General features: G+C 40.9%; 1 protein-coding gene across 1 annotated transcript in view; it reads left to right on the top strand.

Moving 5' to 3' along the window:
• STRN3 (striatin 3) overlaps positions 1 to 20,015 on the top strand; it is a gene marked incomplete at its 5' end in the record, with an annotated part of 118,248 nt that overhangs the window by 90,914 nt on the left and 7,319 nt on the right. The window contains 5 exons of the mRNA XM_019551123.1: positions 8,083 to 8,258; positions 8,417 to 8,464; positions 14,808 to 14,929; positions 16,752 to 16,919; positions 17,385 to 17,525. Of these exons, the coding sequence (XP_019406668.1) occupies positions 8,083 to 8,258; positions 8,417 to 8,464; positions 14,808 to 14,929; positions 16,752 to 16,919; positions 17,385 to 17,525 (655 nt within the window). The remainder of the gene's footprint in view (positions 1 to 8,082; positions 8,259 to 8,416; positions 8,465 to 14,807; positions 14,930 to 16,751; positions 16,920 to 17,384; positions 17,526 to 20,015) is intronic.

Raw genomic sequence — 20,015 nt, 5'->3', positions numbered from 1 at the left:
CACGGAGGCAGAAAGGGATCTTGGAGTCATTATTGACTCCAAGATGAACATGGGCCGACAATGCAAGGTCACGGTTGGCAGCGCTAACTGGACCTTGTTGTACATCCACGGGTGCATCTCAAGTACAGCCAAGGAGGTGATCCTTCCCCTCTATGCGACACTGGTCAGGCCACAGCTGGAGTACTGTGTCCAGTTCTGTGCGCCCTGTTTCAGGAGGGATTTGGACAACATTGAAAGGGTCCAGAGGAGGGCCACCCACGTGATCCGAGGACAACAGGGCAGACCCTACAAATGAAAGACTGTGGAACCTAAACCTGTTCAGCCTTCACAAGAGAAGGCTGAGGGGGGACCTGGTGATTGTCTATAAACTCACTAGGGGGGACCAGAAGGGTTTGGGGGAGACACTGTTTCCCCTAGCACCCCCTGGCATAACAAGGAATAATGGACACAAGTTATTGGAGGGTAGGTTTAGATTAGACATCCGCAAGAACTACTTCACAGTTAGGGCGGCTAGGAGCTGGAACCAACTTCCAAGGGAAGTGGTGCTGACTCTTACCCTGGGGGTCTTTAAGAAGAGGCTTGATGCCTACCTGGCTGGACTCATATGAGTCCAGTTTTTCTCCTGCCCAGGCAGGGGGTCGGACCTGAAGATCTACAAGGTCCCTTCTGACCCTACTTCTGTGATTCTATGATACCTTAACTCTTTTTGTCTTTGTTTTTAAAGGCCTGAATGTAGCGAAATTCTTTGTTCTAAAATGGCCCTACTTAACTCTGAATTAATAAAGGTTTGGGGACTTGATAATAGTGACGGTGGTAGACATCAGTGCCCCTGTTTCCTGCCATTTTGTCCTTGTTTCTGTGTCTTTTTGCAGCCTAACAGCAATATAGTTTGCTACAAGCTCATTCCTGTGTCCAAGCACCCTGTGATTTGATGTGGGGTGGAGGATTTAGTTTTCAGATGTTCTCTTACTGTTGACCCTGAGGAAGAACCTCTTTCATTTGAAGACTTGTTTAACATCATCTTAGCTACATAGTTGGTTCAATAAAAGATAACATCCTAAGAAGTCCTTGCCTTTTCACTGGGCATATTTCTTGAGAGGTCTTGGGATACCTGGAATGTAAAGAGAGGCCTGGAGTTTGTAAACTTGCCCTTACCACAGTCATCCAAAAATGAGATTTATTCAAAAACAGAGAGAAAATGAAAATAAACAGCACATTTCTGTAGAAGATTATTTTAGAAATTGCATATAATGCATTTTTTTAAAGAACAAACTACATTTAAAAAGGCTACTTCCAAAGCATATTATTGAAATTGTACACTCAGGAAGCTAAGACAGGGAATACCAGTATTAGATTTGCTTGTGCCTTTAATTCGGTCTCCCTTGTGCACGTATGTCATGATACTTTAATCACATGATGACACATTTTTTCGTAGTAGAAGTCATATTGAGAACACAGGAGATACTGTCTGCAGAAGAAGGATCAAATTGTATAGAGCATGGATTGGCAATGTACAGCCTGCAAAGCCTATGGATCTTTCAGTTTGGCCTGTGGAGCTGAGGTTTCAGTGGTGAGGGAGCTTCAGTGGTGTTCAGCCATGAGGGTTTTGCCTACAGTGCACTATGCTGCAGTTTCATGGCAGAGAATTTGCTGTGCTGCACCAGGTTGGGGGGGTGAGATCATAACAAGGAGATGCAGTGGTACCAACTGTGTCTTAGTGTTGGCCTGGCAAAGGCCAGACCTGGGCCATTCTAGCCCTCTGCTACAAAATGTTGCCAACTGCTGGTATAGAACATGAGAATGCCCACTGCTATTTTTACTGTAGTAAGTGGAAAGCATGCAGGGAATAAGATGGGATGAAAGGAAGAACTGGAATGGTCTTGTTATGAGATCCTTGTCTGTGACTCTTGGGAACTGGATGCTAGAACTGATGTTTTTACAGACTTGCAGTAAAAAAGCTAGAAAAGGTAAATGAAACTTCATAGATGACCATATTTATTGTAAATCCATCCCTCCTTTCCTGGATGTTCAGCCACAGGCCTGATTTGTCAGTGTTGTACATTTGGCAGCTGTAATTGAAGTCAGCATTGTGTAAAATGAGATTTGAAAAAATCAGGTCCTGGTGTGTAAAAAGTGGCACTTAGTCACTGAGATCTAAAATTAGAAAATGTTTCTGCAGATGTTGAGCATAACATGTTTCTGCCTCATTTCCTTGTTTGTAGAAAGTGGATAATACTCCAATGAGTGGATCTAGGATTTTGAAAAGGGTGGTGCAGATGGCATCATTAAATATGCTGCATCACACCAAATAACACAATCTATTTTTCTCCAGTTAGAAAGAAACTAAAGTCTTTACTAATGTTAGGGGACTTGGGTGATATTATTTGGTTTAAGAAAGAAGCAGAAACAAATAACGTAAGTGGCACAGGCATCGATTTTCTATATTGTGTATAAAAAACACAACGCACTAGGCAAAAATAATCCAAAAATGTCATTTCGTTAGTCTTGTTGTCATCACAATAAAATGTATATTTCTTTTTCAGATTCATATAATGAAATTTAGCCTTTCTGGGCATCTGAATCTAGTGTTTCATGAGAAGTTATTTCCATACCTGTGTAAATTTTCACCTGAGTTAACATTTCCATGAGTTTTTTTTAACTGTAGCTAAAAAAAACTGTCCTCAGGGCTGTGAAATATGCACTAGTACCAAGAGCAGCTAACAGACGGCAGAATTGCAGAAGATAGCACAGCTTGATTAAAGGAGCTGTGAAAGACCATTAAAAAGGAGAGGGTCATTAGTACCCTGTAGAATAAAGAGTTTAGAAAAAAATTAGGTAGAACCATGAAGTCAGTTGACTCTCTCAGGGCTGCTTTAATAGAAATGCTGCTGCCCCTGGTAAGCAGTTGGTTTTAAACTTTGAGTGGATCAGGAATCAAAGTGGGAAGCAACTGTTCCTGAACACTTCCTATTTCACTGAAGTGTACAGAAGATATATATGTTAAAATTTTTGGAGCAGACAGATGCCACCTCTGTGTTCTGTGTATGATACCAGTGGTATGCAGGGTCTGAGATGTGGATCTACATGGATAATAAGGAAAAAAAATATCAAGCAGCTCTTTCTCTAAGCACTATCCTGTTCCCTGAATGTGGAAGGAGTCCAGTGGAAACCCATGAGATCATATAATTTGAGGGGGCAGCTTTAAGCTTGGCAACATTCTAAGTCAGTTAAGGAAAAGGCAGTATAACGCAGTTCATTTGCCGCCTTTTGTTCATTAACAAAATGTTTTGCACAGTTTGATTTGTTGTCAGTTTAGATGGCTACAAAATACTGAATGTTGACTAAAGATAAGGATCTTAACATCCTGTGTTTTTGGTATAATAAGCTCTAGGGTGTGTGACCATTTAAGATCCTGTTGCAGCATCCAGAGGGAATTTATATTGAAAAAATTACAGATCTACATTTTAATAGACTTCTAGTATCTGTCTCATTAGCTATCTGCCTTCAGGCTTACTTGGTGAGTGAGCAAGACTTGAGGGAGACGGTAGGAACATCAAGTTTCTTAATACTGAACAAGCCAGACACCTATGACACTTTTAGGCTCTTGACAGACAATATAAAATAAATGTGTGCTACTTCCTTTGCTGACAGCTAACTGAAGCAAATGATTCAAGTCTGTTTTTTGAGAACAGTTGTTTGGAGAAAAAGAGTCCTTAGAACCAGTATTGTCTTTTTTCTCTATGGTTCCCTTGCCAAGATTGTTACTGTAAGCTTAAAAAAAAAAAAAAAGGTCATTGCAATATTTCCCATGCTGTATGGTGTGCCCCCCTGGAGACGCGTATAAATCAGTGGTAATCGGCAATTCCCCTCTGCATCAGCCATGCTTGTGCTCCCTCCACTTCAGCTGCCACCCTTCTTCTCCCTGCTGCCATTTGTCCTGGCCACTGGTGAAAGGAAATGGTGGCAGTTGGTGATGGCAAAAGCGGCAGTTGTTGCTCAAGTTTAGAAGTGCCCAGTCTTACTGCTGGGGGGTGTGAACCCACAAGGTTTGGGGAGTGATGATGTATTCAAAGACAGTTTTCAGGAAGGCACATAGTTAAAGTGATATTCTGTTCCTTTGATATTAAAACAAACAAACAAACCAAAAAAACCCAATTTAGAATAATTAAATTCCTTATAGAAAGCTTATCAGTGATTCCCAAAGGGTGTGATGTAGCAGAGCAATGGAGGTGTTCTGTGAGATCTCCCTGTGTGGAGATAAATGCTCCCCTGCTGTCTGGCACCCTGCACCTGCCCCAAGTGCTCTAGCAGTGCTCATGGCTGCTCCTCTAAGATGGCTGCCACCACTTTGTTCCCCCCTCCCTTACCTGCCCCCAGATACCTCCTGTGTTAGTTCTCCTGCCCCCATGCTCCCAGCAGTACTCTCTGCTTCAAGTGGGCAGGTGGGCTCTCAGACAGAGTTGCAGTTTGCAGCCCGCCTCATCCCTTCCACTTCTGTCACGCTTCCAGGGCTGGCAGGAGGAGTTGCCAGCATGGGAAACCCTGTATGAACTTTGCAGCAGTGGGTGCTGCCCCCCCCCCGAGGTACAGACAAGAAGTCAGGAAGGGGCAGACAGTGGAAAGAACAGGGCCCACCTGCCTGCAAGTGGCACAAGCTAGACCAGTGATTCTCAATTTTTTTTTTTAGCCTCAAGGGCACCTTCCATATCTCTTCTGAATTTAGACCTATTGCAGTGATTTTTATCTGGGGTGCTATTGAATTCAGAGCAGTTACAGATTCTTTTGCTAACTGTGCCTCTTGGTACTGATACAATTTTCTCTGGCAGGGAATGGAATGTGTTATAGAATCATAGAAGTAGGGTTGGAAGGGACCTTGTAGGTCTTCAAGTCCAACTTCCCGCCTGGGTGGGAGAAAAACTGGACTCAAATCAGTTACGTTTTTTGGGGAAAAAAATTATACCCACCCCCAGACACAAGCCTACATCCTTCCATCCATCTCTTTTGGGGTGTAAAAGTGAAGTGTGTTGCCAGTTTTAATCCAGAAAAAATCGGTGCCCCAGGTATCAGAAATTTGGGAAATACAAGTTTATATTTTAGAGTGATGCAGAGATGGTCTAAATTTAGTTAATATGTAAACAAAGCTTACTGTAGCCATTGTCTACTAAATAATTAAATACTAAAATAATCTTTAGAAGAGGTGGAAGGTAACCTCTTAGCAGATGCTGTTTACTGTCCTGTGGCAGGTTGTAATTGTCCCAACTCTTTTTCCTTTGTTTTCTGTTGAGGTACTAATAGATGTTTACATATTATACAAATTATGTACAAGAATTACATAAAAGTGTAATCCATTATTACATTATCCAGCTATAATGTATAAAGCTAATTTGGAATTACAAAGCAGAACAAATATTTATTGGACATTCACTTTAACTGGATTTCTGTAAAGAAAGTTTTGTTTTCATTAACATTTTATTTTACTTCTGTAGTCATAATGTTATGCAAGACAAAGTATGTAAGATAGTAGTTATACATGTCATGCATATGATAAGGTTAAAAAGAACCCTTAAAGCCTAATCCAGTCTCCTAAATAACATGGGTAATACATTATTCAACTTCACAACCACTATGTATGTTGATCCAACAGCATAATTTTAAGACCATATTGGAGTAGGAAGATCCTACCAATAAGGAAGAAAAAGATTAGAGGAAGTCACTATTAACCTGATTTTAAGGTTGAAGACTCTAACAGTAACAGTATAGATTAGTAGTATTTTGAAGCATGTATCTCACAAAATACAAAAAATTGCTGTACTAGTATAAACTTCTAATTTAGAGTTCCTTTTATGATCATTGGGAATGGCCTTAGAAAGTTCAAGAATATTAATATTAAACTTATTTGATAGAATTCTTCCCTGTTTAAAACCAGGTTAAAAATTTAATATTTTAATTTTAATCTGCTTTTAACCCAAAACCTGTTTTAAAACTAAATCAGAAATGTTAACAACATAAATTAAAGACTAAATTTCCCATAATATAGTAATCATGAACCCCCCCCCAAGCAATGCATGTTTTCTGCTTTTTAGGGCGGGTGAAACCAGTGGGTTGGAGGAAATCTCTATTAAACAGAAACAGTTTGTTGAATGCACAAACTTGCTTTTGGCAACTGTAGACTCTTCTGCTGGTGTAGAGAGAATATTTTCTTTATTTCATTTTATTTAGTTTAGAACAGTATGTTAAGTTGAAAAATTTGAAGGCAATTGAAAAAGCAAACTTTCAGTTACAATCTGTGACAAAACTCACCATGAGAGGATAAAACCTATTAGGTCAAAAACTGAAGGGTACAATTTCCATAAACAACCACTTCAGTTTACTGACTAGAGATTTTACTCTTACTGGTTGATATATCACTAAGTTTTAAATGCAAAGCCTGTTGGATGCACCTTTTTTTGTGGCTAGCACATTTCATGTAGTTTTATTTTACTAATAATCTTATAATGCTGGTTTTGTGTAGGTTAATTGAATTCCAGGTTCCATCCAAAAGTAGCTTGACAAAAATAATTATTTAGATTATTACTCATTATAAATAAGAGAAGTCATTGTCTTTTTTAATAAAGTGAAATGTAAACATTTAAACATCTGAAAAATGGAAGTTCAGCTATCTAATTGTTTAGGTGACTAAATAGTGCATCAGAAGGAAATGCTACAGGTAGTGTAAGGACTGTCTTTAATTGCCCGTCATCACCTGGAGTACTGTGTCCAGTTTCGGGCCCCCCACTACAGAAAGGATGTAGACAAATTGGAGAGAGTCCAGTGGCAGGCAACAAAAATAGGGAGCTGGGGGGCATGACTTCTGAGGAGAGACTGAGCAAACTGGGCTTATTTAGTCTGGGGAAGAGAAGACAGAGGATTTAATAGCAGTCTTCAGTTACCTGAAGGGTGGTCCCAAATAAAGCTGGACTGTTCTCAGCAGTGGCAGATGACAGCACAAGGAGCAAAGCTCTCAAGATGCAGCAAGCAAAGTTTGTGTTAGATATTAGGGAAAACATTCTCACTAGGAGAGGGGTAGTAAAGCACTGGAACAGACTACCCAGAGAGGCAGTGGAATCTCCATCCATGAGGTTTTCAAAACCCAGCTAGACGAAGCTTTGGCTGGGCTGATATAGTTGGGGATGGTCCTGCTTTGAACAGGAGGTTGGACTAGAAGTCCTGCTGAGGTCCTTTCCAACCCTGATTTTCTGTGATCTGCATACGGTTACTGAAGAATGAGACAACCTTTTTCTAAGAAAGTAATTATACAAAATAAATGCATAATAAAATAAATACAGTAATTTAAATATCAAGGCTTCTTGCTTAGAGATTCATATTGAGATTAAAATTTCTAATTTAAATCATTTTGGTTTAAATCAAGGGTGTCAAACTTATGGCCTGAGAGTCAGGTCTGGCCTGTAGAGCCCTGTTGTGCCTGGTGGTGCTTACCAAAGGGCTGGGAATTCAGCAATGTGGTCTGCCATCAAAATCTGGGACTTTGAGCTCTGTTGACAGCTTAATACCCTGAGTAACCTTCTGGAAAGGTGAATTATAAACAACCAAATTTCTGATTAAATTAGAATTTTCTTCCAGATACATGGTTTTTGAGGCTTCTGTATTGTATCAGCTGCCTTGTGCACAAGCATGTTTGTATTTCTAATTTACCGTGTTATATTTAAGAACTGGAGTGGATACTTGCTTGCAGGAAAAGTAGTCTTCAAGTACCTATTGAAATGCAAATACTTTGTTTTATTTCATAGGTGTTTCTAACCTATTTGCAAATAAATGCCTTAGAAACTTTGGCAATCTGCCCACAAACAAAACCTTTCTTTAATTCATATGACTAACCTGCAGTACCTTGCATTCATCTTAGTGTTAATCCATATGCAGCTCTCTCTTTTCTTTCCATTGGTAGTTCTGCAGCAACTGTCTTAAGTTTATTATACCATTAAACGGGCTTTTATATTTTGACCAAAGCTTAATTTTTCAAACACAAATATGATGCATATTTTTATACATAGGATCAGTAGTAAAGCTATTACTTGCCTTTTTTAGCTGCCTGCCAATAAAGATGCCTTCCGGAAGACATGGAATCCTAAATACACGCTGCGCAGTCATTTTGATGGAGTGCGGGCATTAGCTTTTCATCCTGTAGAGCCTGTGCTGGTTACAGCCTCTGAGGACCATACTCTAAAACTTTGGAACTTGCAGAAAACAGTTCCTGCCAAAAAGCAAGTATATGAGGTTTATAGGTTTTTGGGGTTTTTTAAATAAAAAGCTTTTACATGTTTTTGAAAACTTGTTAGCCATCTCTGTAAAATCTTTTTTGTTACATTTATTTTAACAGATTGTGTTTATGTACACTCACCTTTCCCAATTTTTCTTTCAGGAGTGCCTCTTTAGATGTAGAACCTATCTACACATTTAGGGCCCACATGTAAGTGTTTGCTGGAGTTAGTACTTTACAAACAGCTTTTGCCAGTTTTCTAGGGATCTTGGCTTAAAGGCCACTAATTTTATTAAAACTATAATACATATTACCAGGCAAGTGCATGATGCTTTGTAAAGCAAATAAACATTGAATGTTTGTGCTGAAGTGAAGTGAGCAAAGAACAGATGGAGATGGTAACAGTGGTTGATGTTCAGGGGAAAAGGGGAAGAAATGGAAGGTGCTAAATCATGCAGTGACTTTAATGAATGATACCCATATCTTTTAAGACTGCAGTTTTGAATATACTGTTTTTCTTGCATATGACACGCCCCAGAATTAATACACAACTTGGCTTGGAAAGGTAGAATTAAGGAGAAAAAGCTTTTTCCACAGTTATGGCTGTATAGAGCAACGACGGAGCCTAATCTTCAGCTGCATCACCTTTCCTTTCCCTCTAACCTTTGTTGCTGCTGAAGACTGATGTGCATGAGTGGATCTGTGAGTTTGAAAAGAGTCAAAGAGTCTCCAGGGCTGTGAAATAAGAGACACCACAGGAGTAGTTAGAAGGCAGAAAAATTGTCCTAAAAAGGTTAGCTTCATCAGTGGAAAATCAAAACCATTAAAAAGAAGAGGTGATTGTTACCACATATGGAGTTAAAAACAGTGAGTGATTTCATAGACATTAGGGCTGGAAGGGACCTCGGAAGATAGAGTCCAGCCCCCCGCCCAAAGGGCAGGCAGTCAGCTGGGGTCATTGGATCCCAGCAAGATAAGCATCCAATTTGCTCTTGAAGGTGAAGAGCAAATTAAGTCAATTGACTTCCTCAGCTGCCTTAAAATGCCGTGACATCTCTTATTTATGATTAATAATATTCTTAATAACAATGCCACAGCTGCTGCACAGTGGAGCAGGGATCAAAGCAGGGTGCTTCTATCCTGGACAGAAAATCAGCTGCACTGCTTAATCTGTGCACCCCAGTTTTGGTAGGCTGATTTTGGGGGAAAGTTGTATGCGAGAAAACAGTAATGTGTAATTCTACTCTAACTGGTTTGAGACAAGTGATAGAAAAAGATGAAAGTGTAGTTAGTGGATTTAGAAAAGATGCCTTCAGATATAACAGGCTGCAGGAAAAAAAGGTACAGAAGTGGGTGTGAGAGAAAAACTTGAATAAAAAGAGTTGAGTAGGTGAAGAAGAAAAATAGACGAAGCTGAAAAGTAGGAAGGATCTAAATTGTGTAGGCCTTTGAACCTGAGAATGTTCTAAGAGGGCTAATGAGGGAGTCTTAAATGGCATAAATTGAGGCAGATGGATTTTCATTGCAAACTGTATTTGGAGAGGGAAGTAGGTAGGAGATGCCAGGAAACCTGAGAGACATGGTTGCAGTAATAAATGGAATGAGTCGTGATCGAGGCCTGGGCAAGATTTAAACAATCCCTAACAATTCCAGCTACAATGTCAAGCAAGGCCTTTTTTTCTACCTTCTAAGTCTTGAGCTTGCCTGTTTGTTTTTTGGGTTGTTTCTGGTGGGGGAGCCAGTACAAAGTAACAAAACAGTGTCAGTGCAACTTGCCATTGGAGCTTATATTAAGAAAACCATGCAGCGGTAAGGACCATCAAAACATTTAACTACTGCATTACTTCCTGAAAATGAGCCAATTAAACCTGACTGCTGTCTGTTGAAGAACTTGATAAAGAAATGGGCAACAAAAGTGAACATGTTTGAGGGCAAATGCATTGTGAGGGGAAGTGCCTCTCTCTTAAATATGGCACTTGTGACTAAGTCCCAAATCTAGTAGCTGCAAACTCCAAAAGGCCCCTGGGAGCAGAAATAGAATGAATGGACAATTTGCTGGTGTTGGCAAAGGAGGATGGTACCCTTTCCCTCACTAGAACACTTTAGATAGTAAAACATTTCTTAATCCCACATCTGTCCCACAGAGAGGCAAGTCTCCAGCCTCAAAATAGATCGTGAGATGTATAAGGACATAATTGCCTGAACCCTACGCTGCAGTGTCTAAAGCAGGGGGTCAGCAACGTTTTTGGGTGGAGTGCCCAAAACACCCACAGCTTCCACTTGTAAGATGTTAGCGTGCCAGGGCAGGGGAGCTGTGAGGGGCCTGATCCTTGTTTTGGCAATGCAGCCGTGGCTCCTTTCCCCAGCATCTGCCTTGAGGCATGTATGCCAAGCAAAATGCCTTTGCATGCCATGCTCTGGCACCAAGGGGTTGCCTGCCCCTAGTGTAATGGAACCCAGCAAATTGAAATCCCGTGGGAAGTCATTAATATACCAGTACAGAAATATAGTGCTTGCACTGCTTTTCTCTCTTCTTTTTGGAAAAGAAAAAAATCACTTTTCTTGTTCTCAAGTGAGACTTGAACAAAAGATGTTTATTGATTATGTTATTTAGGAAAGTAACTCTAATCTTTGCAGACTTTATCCCCATTATCTTCCATTTAACTCCCCCCCCCCCCCAAAAAACTTGCACTATTAAAAGTAGTACTGCTTACTAGAGCTGTGCAAAGCTTCAGATCATGATTGTGATTCGGCAATGATTCGGTTGCCAAATCTGTGAATCCAAATCAAATTGGTGGAAGCTTTAGGCTTTCTGAATCTATTTGAAGCTTCCAAATTGCTTCAGAAAAGATTTGGAGCCGATTTGGCCATAGAGTATAATGGGGAATCAATGAAATATCTATAATTTTGTTGTCTTTTGGATGAAACTTGCAGGGATGGTAGCCCCTGCTGAAAGCATGACCTGTGTTTCAAGGAGATAGGTGCGGGGGTTTCTGGAAAACTGTACCTCAAAGTCCTGAAAGCAAAATGCATGGGGGGGGTGTGTGTGTGTGTGTGTGTGTGTGGCCACAGTGGGGTGAAAACTGCAGGGATGGTACAGGGATGTTTGTGCAACTGACTGCCTGTCTTGATTCTTTCCTCCACTTAGTCTGTGGTTTTGTAGGTGTTAATCCTTGCTCATTAACTCATTACATTAGCTAGCTACTGTGTATTGAGCTGGTCCCTGAGTGAATCATGGTTGATTGGTAACTGGTAACACAGTAGCTTAGCAGCCAGGCCTGCAGTAGTCCCCCATCTCCCCCTGCAGTTAGAGGTGCAGGGCCCCAGAACCCCTGCACCTAGCTTTTTGAAAGCTGGCAGGCTTCATGGCCTCAGCAGGGGCTACCATCCCTGCAGCTTTCACCCTGCTTCCCCTTAACGCACACAGTCATCTATGTCACGAGTTTTGCCTGTCAGCAGCTAGAGGTGCAGGGCCCCAGAACCCCTGCACCTATCTCCTTGAAACTTGGCAGGCTTTGTGGCCTCAGCAAGGGCTACAAAATCCCTGCAGTTTTCACCGCACTGTGACATAACACATACATGTGACATGAGTTTTGCTTTAAAAAATTTGGGGTGCAGTTTCTCCCAACCCCCTGCACTAATCTCCTTGAAACTTAGCAGGCTTCTTGCTCTCAGCAGAGGCTACCACCCCTGCAAACCACCCCTGTTTCATCCAAATCAGACAAAAAACAACAAAGTTACAGGTATTTCATTGATTCCTCAATATAGCCTATGGCTGAATCTTGAAAGCGACTCTGAAACTTCAGAGTCGATTTAGCTGAATCAAAGCAAGAAACCAATCCAGAGTACCTAATTGGATTGCTGGCATCTGACTCAGCCAGATCCGAAGCCAAATCAAATAGTTGCTTATTTGCACAGGCCTACTGCTTACGCTGACGGATATAGAAAGGAAAATTAAAGGTGGCTTCACTTTTCTTATTTTCATGCTGCAGTCTTGTGTATCTCTATCAGAATTTTACTCCTGTCTTAAGTCTACAGTAAGATCAATCAGTATTTTGAGTCTTCATTAGCTTCAGCCACTCGTATCATGTGCTGTGAAGTAGCCAGTTGTTTTAATGACTTGGATCCCCGAATAGAAAGTTTCCTAAATCGGTTTGCAGATGATGCAAAACCAAGAAGTGTGGCAAATGTTTTGGAGGATAGGAATAGAATTCAAAAGGAATTTGATAAATTGGAGAATTGATTCATAGACAATAGAATGAAATGGGATGCTGCACCTAGGGAAGAAAAATCAAATGCACAGGTACAGAAAGAGAGAAATGGCTAGGCAGTAGTGTTACCGAGAGAGACTTGAGAACTTTTGATGGAACAGAAAGTAAATGTGGATCAGCAGTGCAGTTGCAAAAAAAAAAAAAAAAAAAGACAACATTTTGGGCTGTTTTTAGTAGTAATTTATGTAAGAGACAGTAGGTGATATCATACTACTCAGCTCTGGCTAGGCTTCTGCTGGATCATTGTGTTCACTTCTAGGCTCCAAATCTTAAGGTGTGGAGAAGCTTTAGAGAACCCAGAGTGCACACAACAGGAGTAGTAAAAGGGGTTAGAAAGTAAGCAGTACAAGGACAAATTGAGAGAACCTACCTAGTGTCTAATTTGGAGAAAAAGTTTACTGCATTTGCTTGAATTCAAGACAAGGTCTTTCTCTCTCCCTTGCCCCCTCCCCCTCACTTCCATGAGCACAGAGGGGAGAGAGCCTCCCCTTAGATCAGGGGTAGGCAACCCCCAGCACACATACCAGAGCATGGCACACAAAGGCATTTTGCTTGGCATGCATGCCTTGGACAGTGGGGAGCCATTAGGGGCCCAATCCTTGTTGTGGCAGTTCAGCCCCAGCCCTTCCCCACTCTCTGCCTTGAGGTACATGTGCATCCAACACTGGCAACAAGCCAGGCCGGTGCTCTCCAAACCCTGGAGAGCTGCAAGCAGCCTGGGCTCCATGGTGAGCAGTAGGGGACTGGTCAGAGCCTGGACCGACTATGGCAGGCAGTTGGGAGGCTGCAGGCGGCTGCACTGGGGTCTGTGGAGCCCCAGCCCAGCTCATTGCTGGTTGCAGGTGGGGCAAATGGCAGGGAAGGGGCTGGGACTGCACTGCTGCAACAAGAGTCAGGTCCCTTGCAGCTGACCTGCCTTTTGCCCTGGCATGCCAGCATGTTACAGTTCAAGGTTATGGGTATTTTGGGCACTCTGTCCAAAAATGTTGCCAACCCCTGTCTTAGATGCTAGTACCTGCCCAAGGCAGGTAGTGGCTCAGTTACAGTTGTAGCCCCTGGCTTGGAGCTAAAGTCAGAGCTGAACTACCACCTGCCTTGCACTGGGACGGCTCATTTGGTCAGGGAGATGGCATGTAGCTGGACAGACCATGGGGAGACCAAAGGGCAGAAGAAGGGGGGGACCTGCTGTCTGCTTTCCCATCCTCTCTCTTCAGCTCTGGTTCCGGTTCCTTTGGCCCCAACCCCACCTGGCTGGGAGCTGCTGCCACTTTTCCCTGGCCAGGCTGCTCTGGGTCTGTGCTGCTGCTGACAGCCCTGGAGGAATGAAGAGAAGTTGGCAGGCTCAGGCCTGGAGGGGGGCAAGGGGTAGAGTCTGAATTCTTGCTCCCCACTGCAGCTATGTGGGGGGACAAATTGAAGACAACCTTCCAGTAATTAGAGTCTATACATGGAAGATTATAACATTTATAATTTTCTATGTATACAATTAATTACTGGGGGGGGGGTCATCCTAATTTCAAAATCATCTTGGAATCAGGTAAATATAGTAAGTGGAGACATGTTAGCGGTTTTCAAATATTTGAAAGACTCCCAAAAAGGAGAGAGATAAATGACTGTTGTCCTTTGCCACAGAGGGCCAGACACAAGCCAGTACGTTAAAACTGCAGCAAAGCAGTTTTTGATCAAATCTCAATAAACGTTTCTATCCAGCAGAACAGTGAGAAGGTGGAAAAAGCTTCCAGGGAAGTAGTAGAATCCTGTTCACTGGATGTTTTCAGGAAGGGGCTGGATAAACGTTTGGCAGGGGATATTTTGGGAATAGTACATCCTGCATTTGTACAAGGGGTTGGATTAGTATCTTCCAGTCCTACGTTTATGACATGGGCAGGAAACTTGGTCTGCCTAATAATTAACGGTAGAGTTAGAGGTCATTACTCTTGCTTCTGAAAGCACAGTTTCACCATTCTTTAAATTGCACAAGTTTCAGTACTTTAGTCAGACTATAAGTATTTTAATATACATTTTTGTCATACCTTGAGTCGAAAAAGACTTAACAAAATTTTTGCAGTGGAGTTCAAGATTTTATGCAAGGAAGGGATGGTTGCAAACAAAACATTTCAGTGGAATTGCATTAGGAAGTAAAATTGCTTACCAGAAGATTACTCAGAGAGAAATAAATGCACTTTTTTGTAATTATTGCTTTATTTTGCTTAATGGTTGAATTTACATTTCTACTCTGTATGTTAGCCAATAACAATATAAATTTTTATCTTTTTCAATAGTGGACCTGTATTGTCTTTGGCAATTAGTTCTAATGGAGAACAGTGTTTTAGTGGTGGCATTGATGCAACCATCCAGTGGTGGAATATGCCTAGTCCTAATGTAGATCCATATGATACATATGGTAAGTACCTTTTGAAAATAAATAGTTGTTAACATTCAGGAGTAGATGAAACTTTCAGGGTGATCAAAGCAATATTGGTACAAAAAGGTACAACTTGAGCATTTTTTAATATATTTAAAGGAACTTAAAATTGCTTTGGGACAGGTAGCTTTTTTCAAGCATAGGGTTCTCACAGATAGGGTTCCTGGATGAGCCTGTAAATGAGATTGAATATTTTTTTTTTAAGCAAAGATACTCACTGCAGACAGTAGTAATAGGCTTCTTGATTCTTTAGCCCAGACGTTCATTAAAGATTACTTCTCTCCACCCCCACTTTGTTCTTCTACTCTCTTTATCACTGCTGCCTCACTTCCGGAAAAGTGGAAAAGGTACCAGAACACTGATATGACCCTGGTGCAGAAGAAATGTTTCTATAGGTGTAGATCTGTGTCTAGCATAGAAAGATTAATTAATTTTGATAGTATCAAAAATGATAGGGAATGAGGAAGAGAAAGGATGTTACCCAAGAAACTCCTCAGAACAGATCAGCACTTCCTTATAAGAATGTCTAAGGGAGCCTTTCAGGGTTTCGTGTCAATACAGGGAAAGTGTACAGCACTAAGTGCACAGACTAGGCAACCATGAAGTCAAGAAAGCTTCTTCAGGTTTGCTTATATTTAGGAGAGGAAGGGACAGGACAAACCTTTCTTAAAATGCATATGGGATTGGAAGAAAGTGCCCTCCAAAAATTTGGAACAAGAAAGCATCCTGAAGAAAAAGATTTTTGAAGAACACTGCCATTTGCGGGTATGACTGTTGCACATGTGAAAAGGGAGACTATGGAAGAAGTACCTTCTTAAGCTGCAACCTTTTTTCTCCCTATTCCTAAAAAAAAAAAAAAGGGGGCTGGCTCAGCTTCTATGCTTTCTTACATCTGGGCACTCCATTGAAGCTGCAGTGGGGAGGAGAGAATTTTCCTAGTTTCATAGTAAGTAGGGTCGGAAGGGACCTGAGCAGATCATCAAGTCCGACCCCCTGCTGTGACAGGAAAAAGTACTGGGATCAAACGACCCCAGCAAGGTGTTTGTCTAGCCTCCTCTTAAAGACCCCCAGGGTAGGAGCCAATTTTGTGGCTGTCCATCTTCTCTTGGCTTCTTAGTTTCAAGTTGTATAATTTTAAAATTAGTTTAATTCCAATTTATTCATTTCTCATTGCAATAACTGATATGTCTTCATCCTGGAAATTTGGATTTATATTATAGTAAAGATCAGTGCCTATGAAGAACCAATGTCTAGTTTTATCATATGGCTAGCTCTGGTTTTTTAAAACTCTAAATTAGTTTCAGGTGAATCATATCACCAGTGATTTTAAAAAAGATTAACAATATTAATGCTTTCAATAAAGACTGAATTCACTTGCATTGACTTGTTTGAAGTATCCTCTGAAATAGATTGCCTTTTTCTGTAGAACATAACAAGACTGAAGACAGATTCCCAACCTAATGAATCTAGAACAACTAAATAAACGCATGTTTATTGCAGGTATCTGCTCTGGATCCTATTTTATTTTTCCAATACAGTTTAGTTCAGGATTCTCTCATTTCCAGGTTCATTTTTTGTTCCTGCAGTAGATTTTCTCTTCATGATTTTTACTGGATTGATATTATGCACAGTATTCTATTACCATACTTAATATTGAAAAATCTGGAATCTGTTTTTTGTGATTATCTTTAGAACTGCTTGTTCTCACGTAGAAGGGAGAAATTTTAATGTATTGATTGTTTCTCCTTTTTCATTAAAACTTAACATCTAAAAATGTTCCTCTATTTTTTTTCTTTCCCAGAGCCAAATGTTCTAGCTGGCACATTATTTGGTCACACAGATGCAGTCTGGGGTCTTGCTTACAGTGGTATAAAGAATAATTTACTATCTTGCTCAGCAGATGGCACTATTAGATTATGGAATCCACCAGAAAAATTGCCATGTATTTGCACTTACAATGGAGAAAAGGGTAAGTGTGTGATGTTTGCATGAAAACAAGTTTAGATTTTGGCTTGAAAAATCTGTGATAGAAAAGGGATTATTTTCTTTCTTAGTTTTTTCTAAACCCGGTACCACTTGACAGTATTTTTTAGAACAAACTCATGATTATTTTGTAGTTTCAAGTCTCCTGGAGATCCTAGGAAGTGAGGCGGGAACTTGCTCTGGAAGCAGCCTGGTAGTTGTACCTCTGCTTTAGATGCCAGCACTTAAAGTGGATTTAGGATTACTTGATTTTAGCTATCTTTTTTTTTTTTTTAAAGTCTTTATTAGCACTATTCAGGGTAGCATTTTGTTTACTTGCTGTGTTTTTATTAACCTTCATATGCTCTTCAGTTACTGTCTGAAAAAGATAAATTGAACTTCTTAAGACTATGATATTTTAAAGGCATAGTTTCTTATTCTGATGTTTTCTTTCTCCACTTACTTTTTTTAGAGCATGGAATACCTACATCAGTTGACTTTATAGGTTGTGATCCTGCTCACATGGTGGCATCTTTTAGCACTGGCAACACAGTCATTTATGATTTAGAAACATCCCATTCAGTGGTAACAGTTTCATCACAGGTAGACTCTGGTAAGTTAATACAAAGTAGTTTTGTCCCAGTTCTCAGACAGTTTTATGGCTTTGTACCTCTTCTGAATTTAAAAAAAATTACACATTAAATTATAATCTATTTATTTCTCCAATTCCTTGGTTGTTACACATGGATCAAAAATTGTAGAATTGGAGAAACCAATGAGGAAAATTCGTGTTATATGCAAAAAAAAAAAAAAAAGAAAAGAAAAAAAGGCAGAGGCTTGGGTGAAACCAGAAAGACCTAGAACAGGGCTGTCTAACTTTTAAGTGACACATGCCTTCAGGCCACCCCAGTGGGAGCTGTCTTTCCCTTCCCCTCCCTGACACCCTCACCCAGCCTGTGTGTCTGGAATTCCCCCCCGCCCCCTTGCTGCTACTTCTTGTGCCCTCCCCACTGTACCATATACCCAGGTGCCCCCTCACTGCACCACATGATTCCATTTCCCCCATCCCAGCAACTGTTCCCTGTACTGGGTTCCCCCTGCTGCTGTTCCTTGCCCTTCTTCCACTACTCCCTACTGCACTGCCCAAGCATCCCAACTCACCCTTAGTTTCCTTGCTGCGAGGTCCCCTGCTGCACTGTACCACTTGGGTACCCTGGGCTGCAGGGTGCCCTGGCACTAAAGGCTGTGCTGTATTGCATTGCCTCATTTCCTGGGTAGGAAGGAGACACTGGACAAAGCAGGAGCCTGGAGCCTCCAGCCACCGGTGCAGCTGGAGCAACATGTAGAGCGGCACCCAGATGGGAACCCAGGGGCAACAATTAACTCCTTTCAGGCCGCCATCTGGAGAGCCCCGATCTAAAGTATTAAGGATTAGAATGGTTCCAGAGATGCCAAAGTGACTGTGTGTTAATTAAAAGGGGAAAAAAGTAGAGCTAGTCTTTCAAGAAGCAGTTGCCTGAATTGAATACAAAGGGATAGAGTGTATTAGCTGTATAGGCAGATATTGCAAACGTGTTAACATAGGAAGTAAAGACTATAGAACAAAATACATAATTTTGCATTCTGAAGGTACTTTACAGAATCAGTGGGCACATCTACACAAGATCTTACTGTACGGTATCCTAATAACACTGCACACTGGATTATTAAAAAGGCAGTGTAACATTAGAATCACATTCTGTGCTGCATTTTTTTGGCACCAAATAAAATACTTTAACTGTTTAAAGGGAGAAGTGCATCTCCTGGGTTGGATATAAAAATGTATAGCTTAGTCATCAGTGAGTAAAGGTGAAATTTCAGAGCATGTACTTTGATAGACTTTATCTATCGCTAAGTAGATTCAGTAGACATAATGCTTGCATCAGGTGTGTCAAACTCACCTGATCCTGTGGATTGGGTCCTCCCACCTCATACTGGATCAAATGTCCACTCTGACTGGTTGAGGACTATGCTACCTATTGTGCCCACTCTGGTACCCATGCTTCACACAATGTCCACCCCAGGCCAGCTGGCACGGTGCTATATGTGGCTTGAACCAGGACTGGCCAGAGCAGGGACCTTGTGGTACAGTCCCAGACCAACTGGAGCAGGTACCACAGGCACTGTATCTGACCTATATAGGGGCCTCTTCCAAACTGCCAGCATCATGGAGACTGGGTGATATGGTTCCACAGATCAGATCTTTGTTACCCCTGACTTCTATAACACATAGGAAGAGAGAATCTTGCAAATAAATTTAAATTATTTGAATTTCCTTTTCTTCCAAATAAATGATGGCTTTCTGCTGTTTGACTTTTTTTAAATTGTATTTATTAATTATATGTTTCCCTTTCCAGCAAAAGCTCAGAGTGGCATATAGTAAGGGAACACAATAACTTATAAAACAGGAGAGCGAACAGGAGAACTAAATAACTTCAAAAATGAGTAGCGTATAAACATAAAGCAGAATCCCCCTGAACAATATCACAGCCTGGCTTTGTCTGTTAAAAGCTTTCACAAAGGGAAAGTTTACACTACTTCTGAAAAGGTCTCCAAACTTGGGCTCTGGCAGGTCTTGAGGGGGAGAGTCTATTTAAACAAACAAATAAACAAAAATTCTATCGTAGGTTTCAGTATTTGTCTCCTTTTCAGTTACTGCTGTCCCAAAGGGAAGATTTAGTCTGTTCACCCTTTCTGTAATATTTCATATTTATATTTCACTTGCATAATTCTAGCCTCACAGTAAACTGATTAAGGTGCATCTATATTAATCAGTGCCATATAAAGCCAGATCATATCATGCATTTTGTCTCTTGATATATATTTTATTTAAAATGAGTCATTATTAATAATGGTTTTCATCATTCCCTAAATTCCAGCCAATATGATTTTCATCTTAGCATCTTTATATAGAGATAGAGAGAAAGCTAAAAATTAGGGGTGCACCGATAGAGATGTTGGGGGTCAATACTGATAGCTAAGATTTAAAGATGTATATCAGCCGGTACCAATCCAATATCTGATACAGCTGCCTCCAGCTGCTAAGTCTGGTGTGGTGGAAGGG

This window comes from Crocodylus porosus, unplaced genomic scaffold (genome assembly GCF_001723895.1).
Source record: "Crocodylus porosus isolate Cpor-Errol unplaced genomic scaffold, CroPor_comp1, whole genome shotgun sequence".
NCBI lineage: Eukaryota > Metazoa > Chordata > Crocodylia > Crocodylidae > Crocodylus > Crocodylus porosus.
The sequence above is the reverse complement of the archived record's forward strand: the minus strand, read 5'-3'. Positions and strand labels throughout refer to the sequence as shown.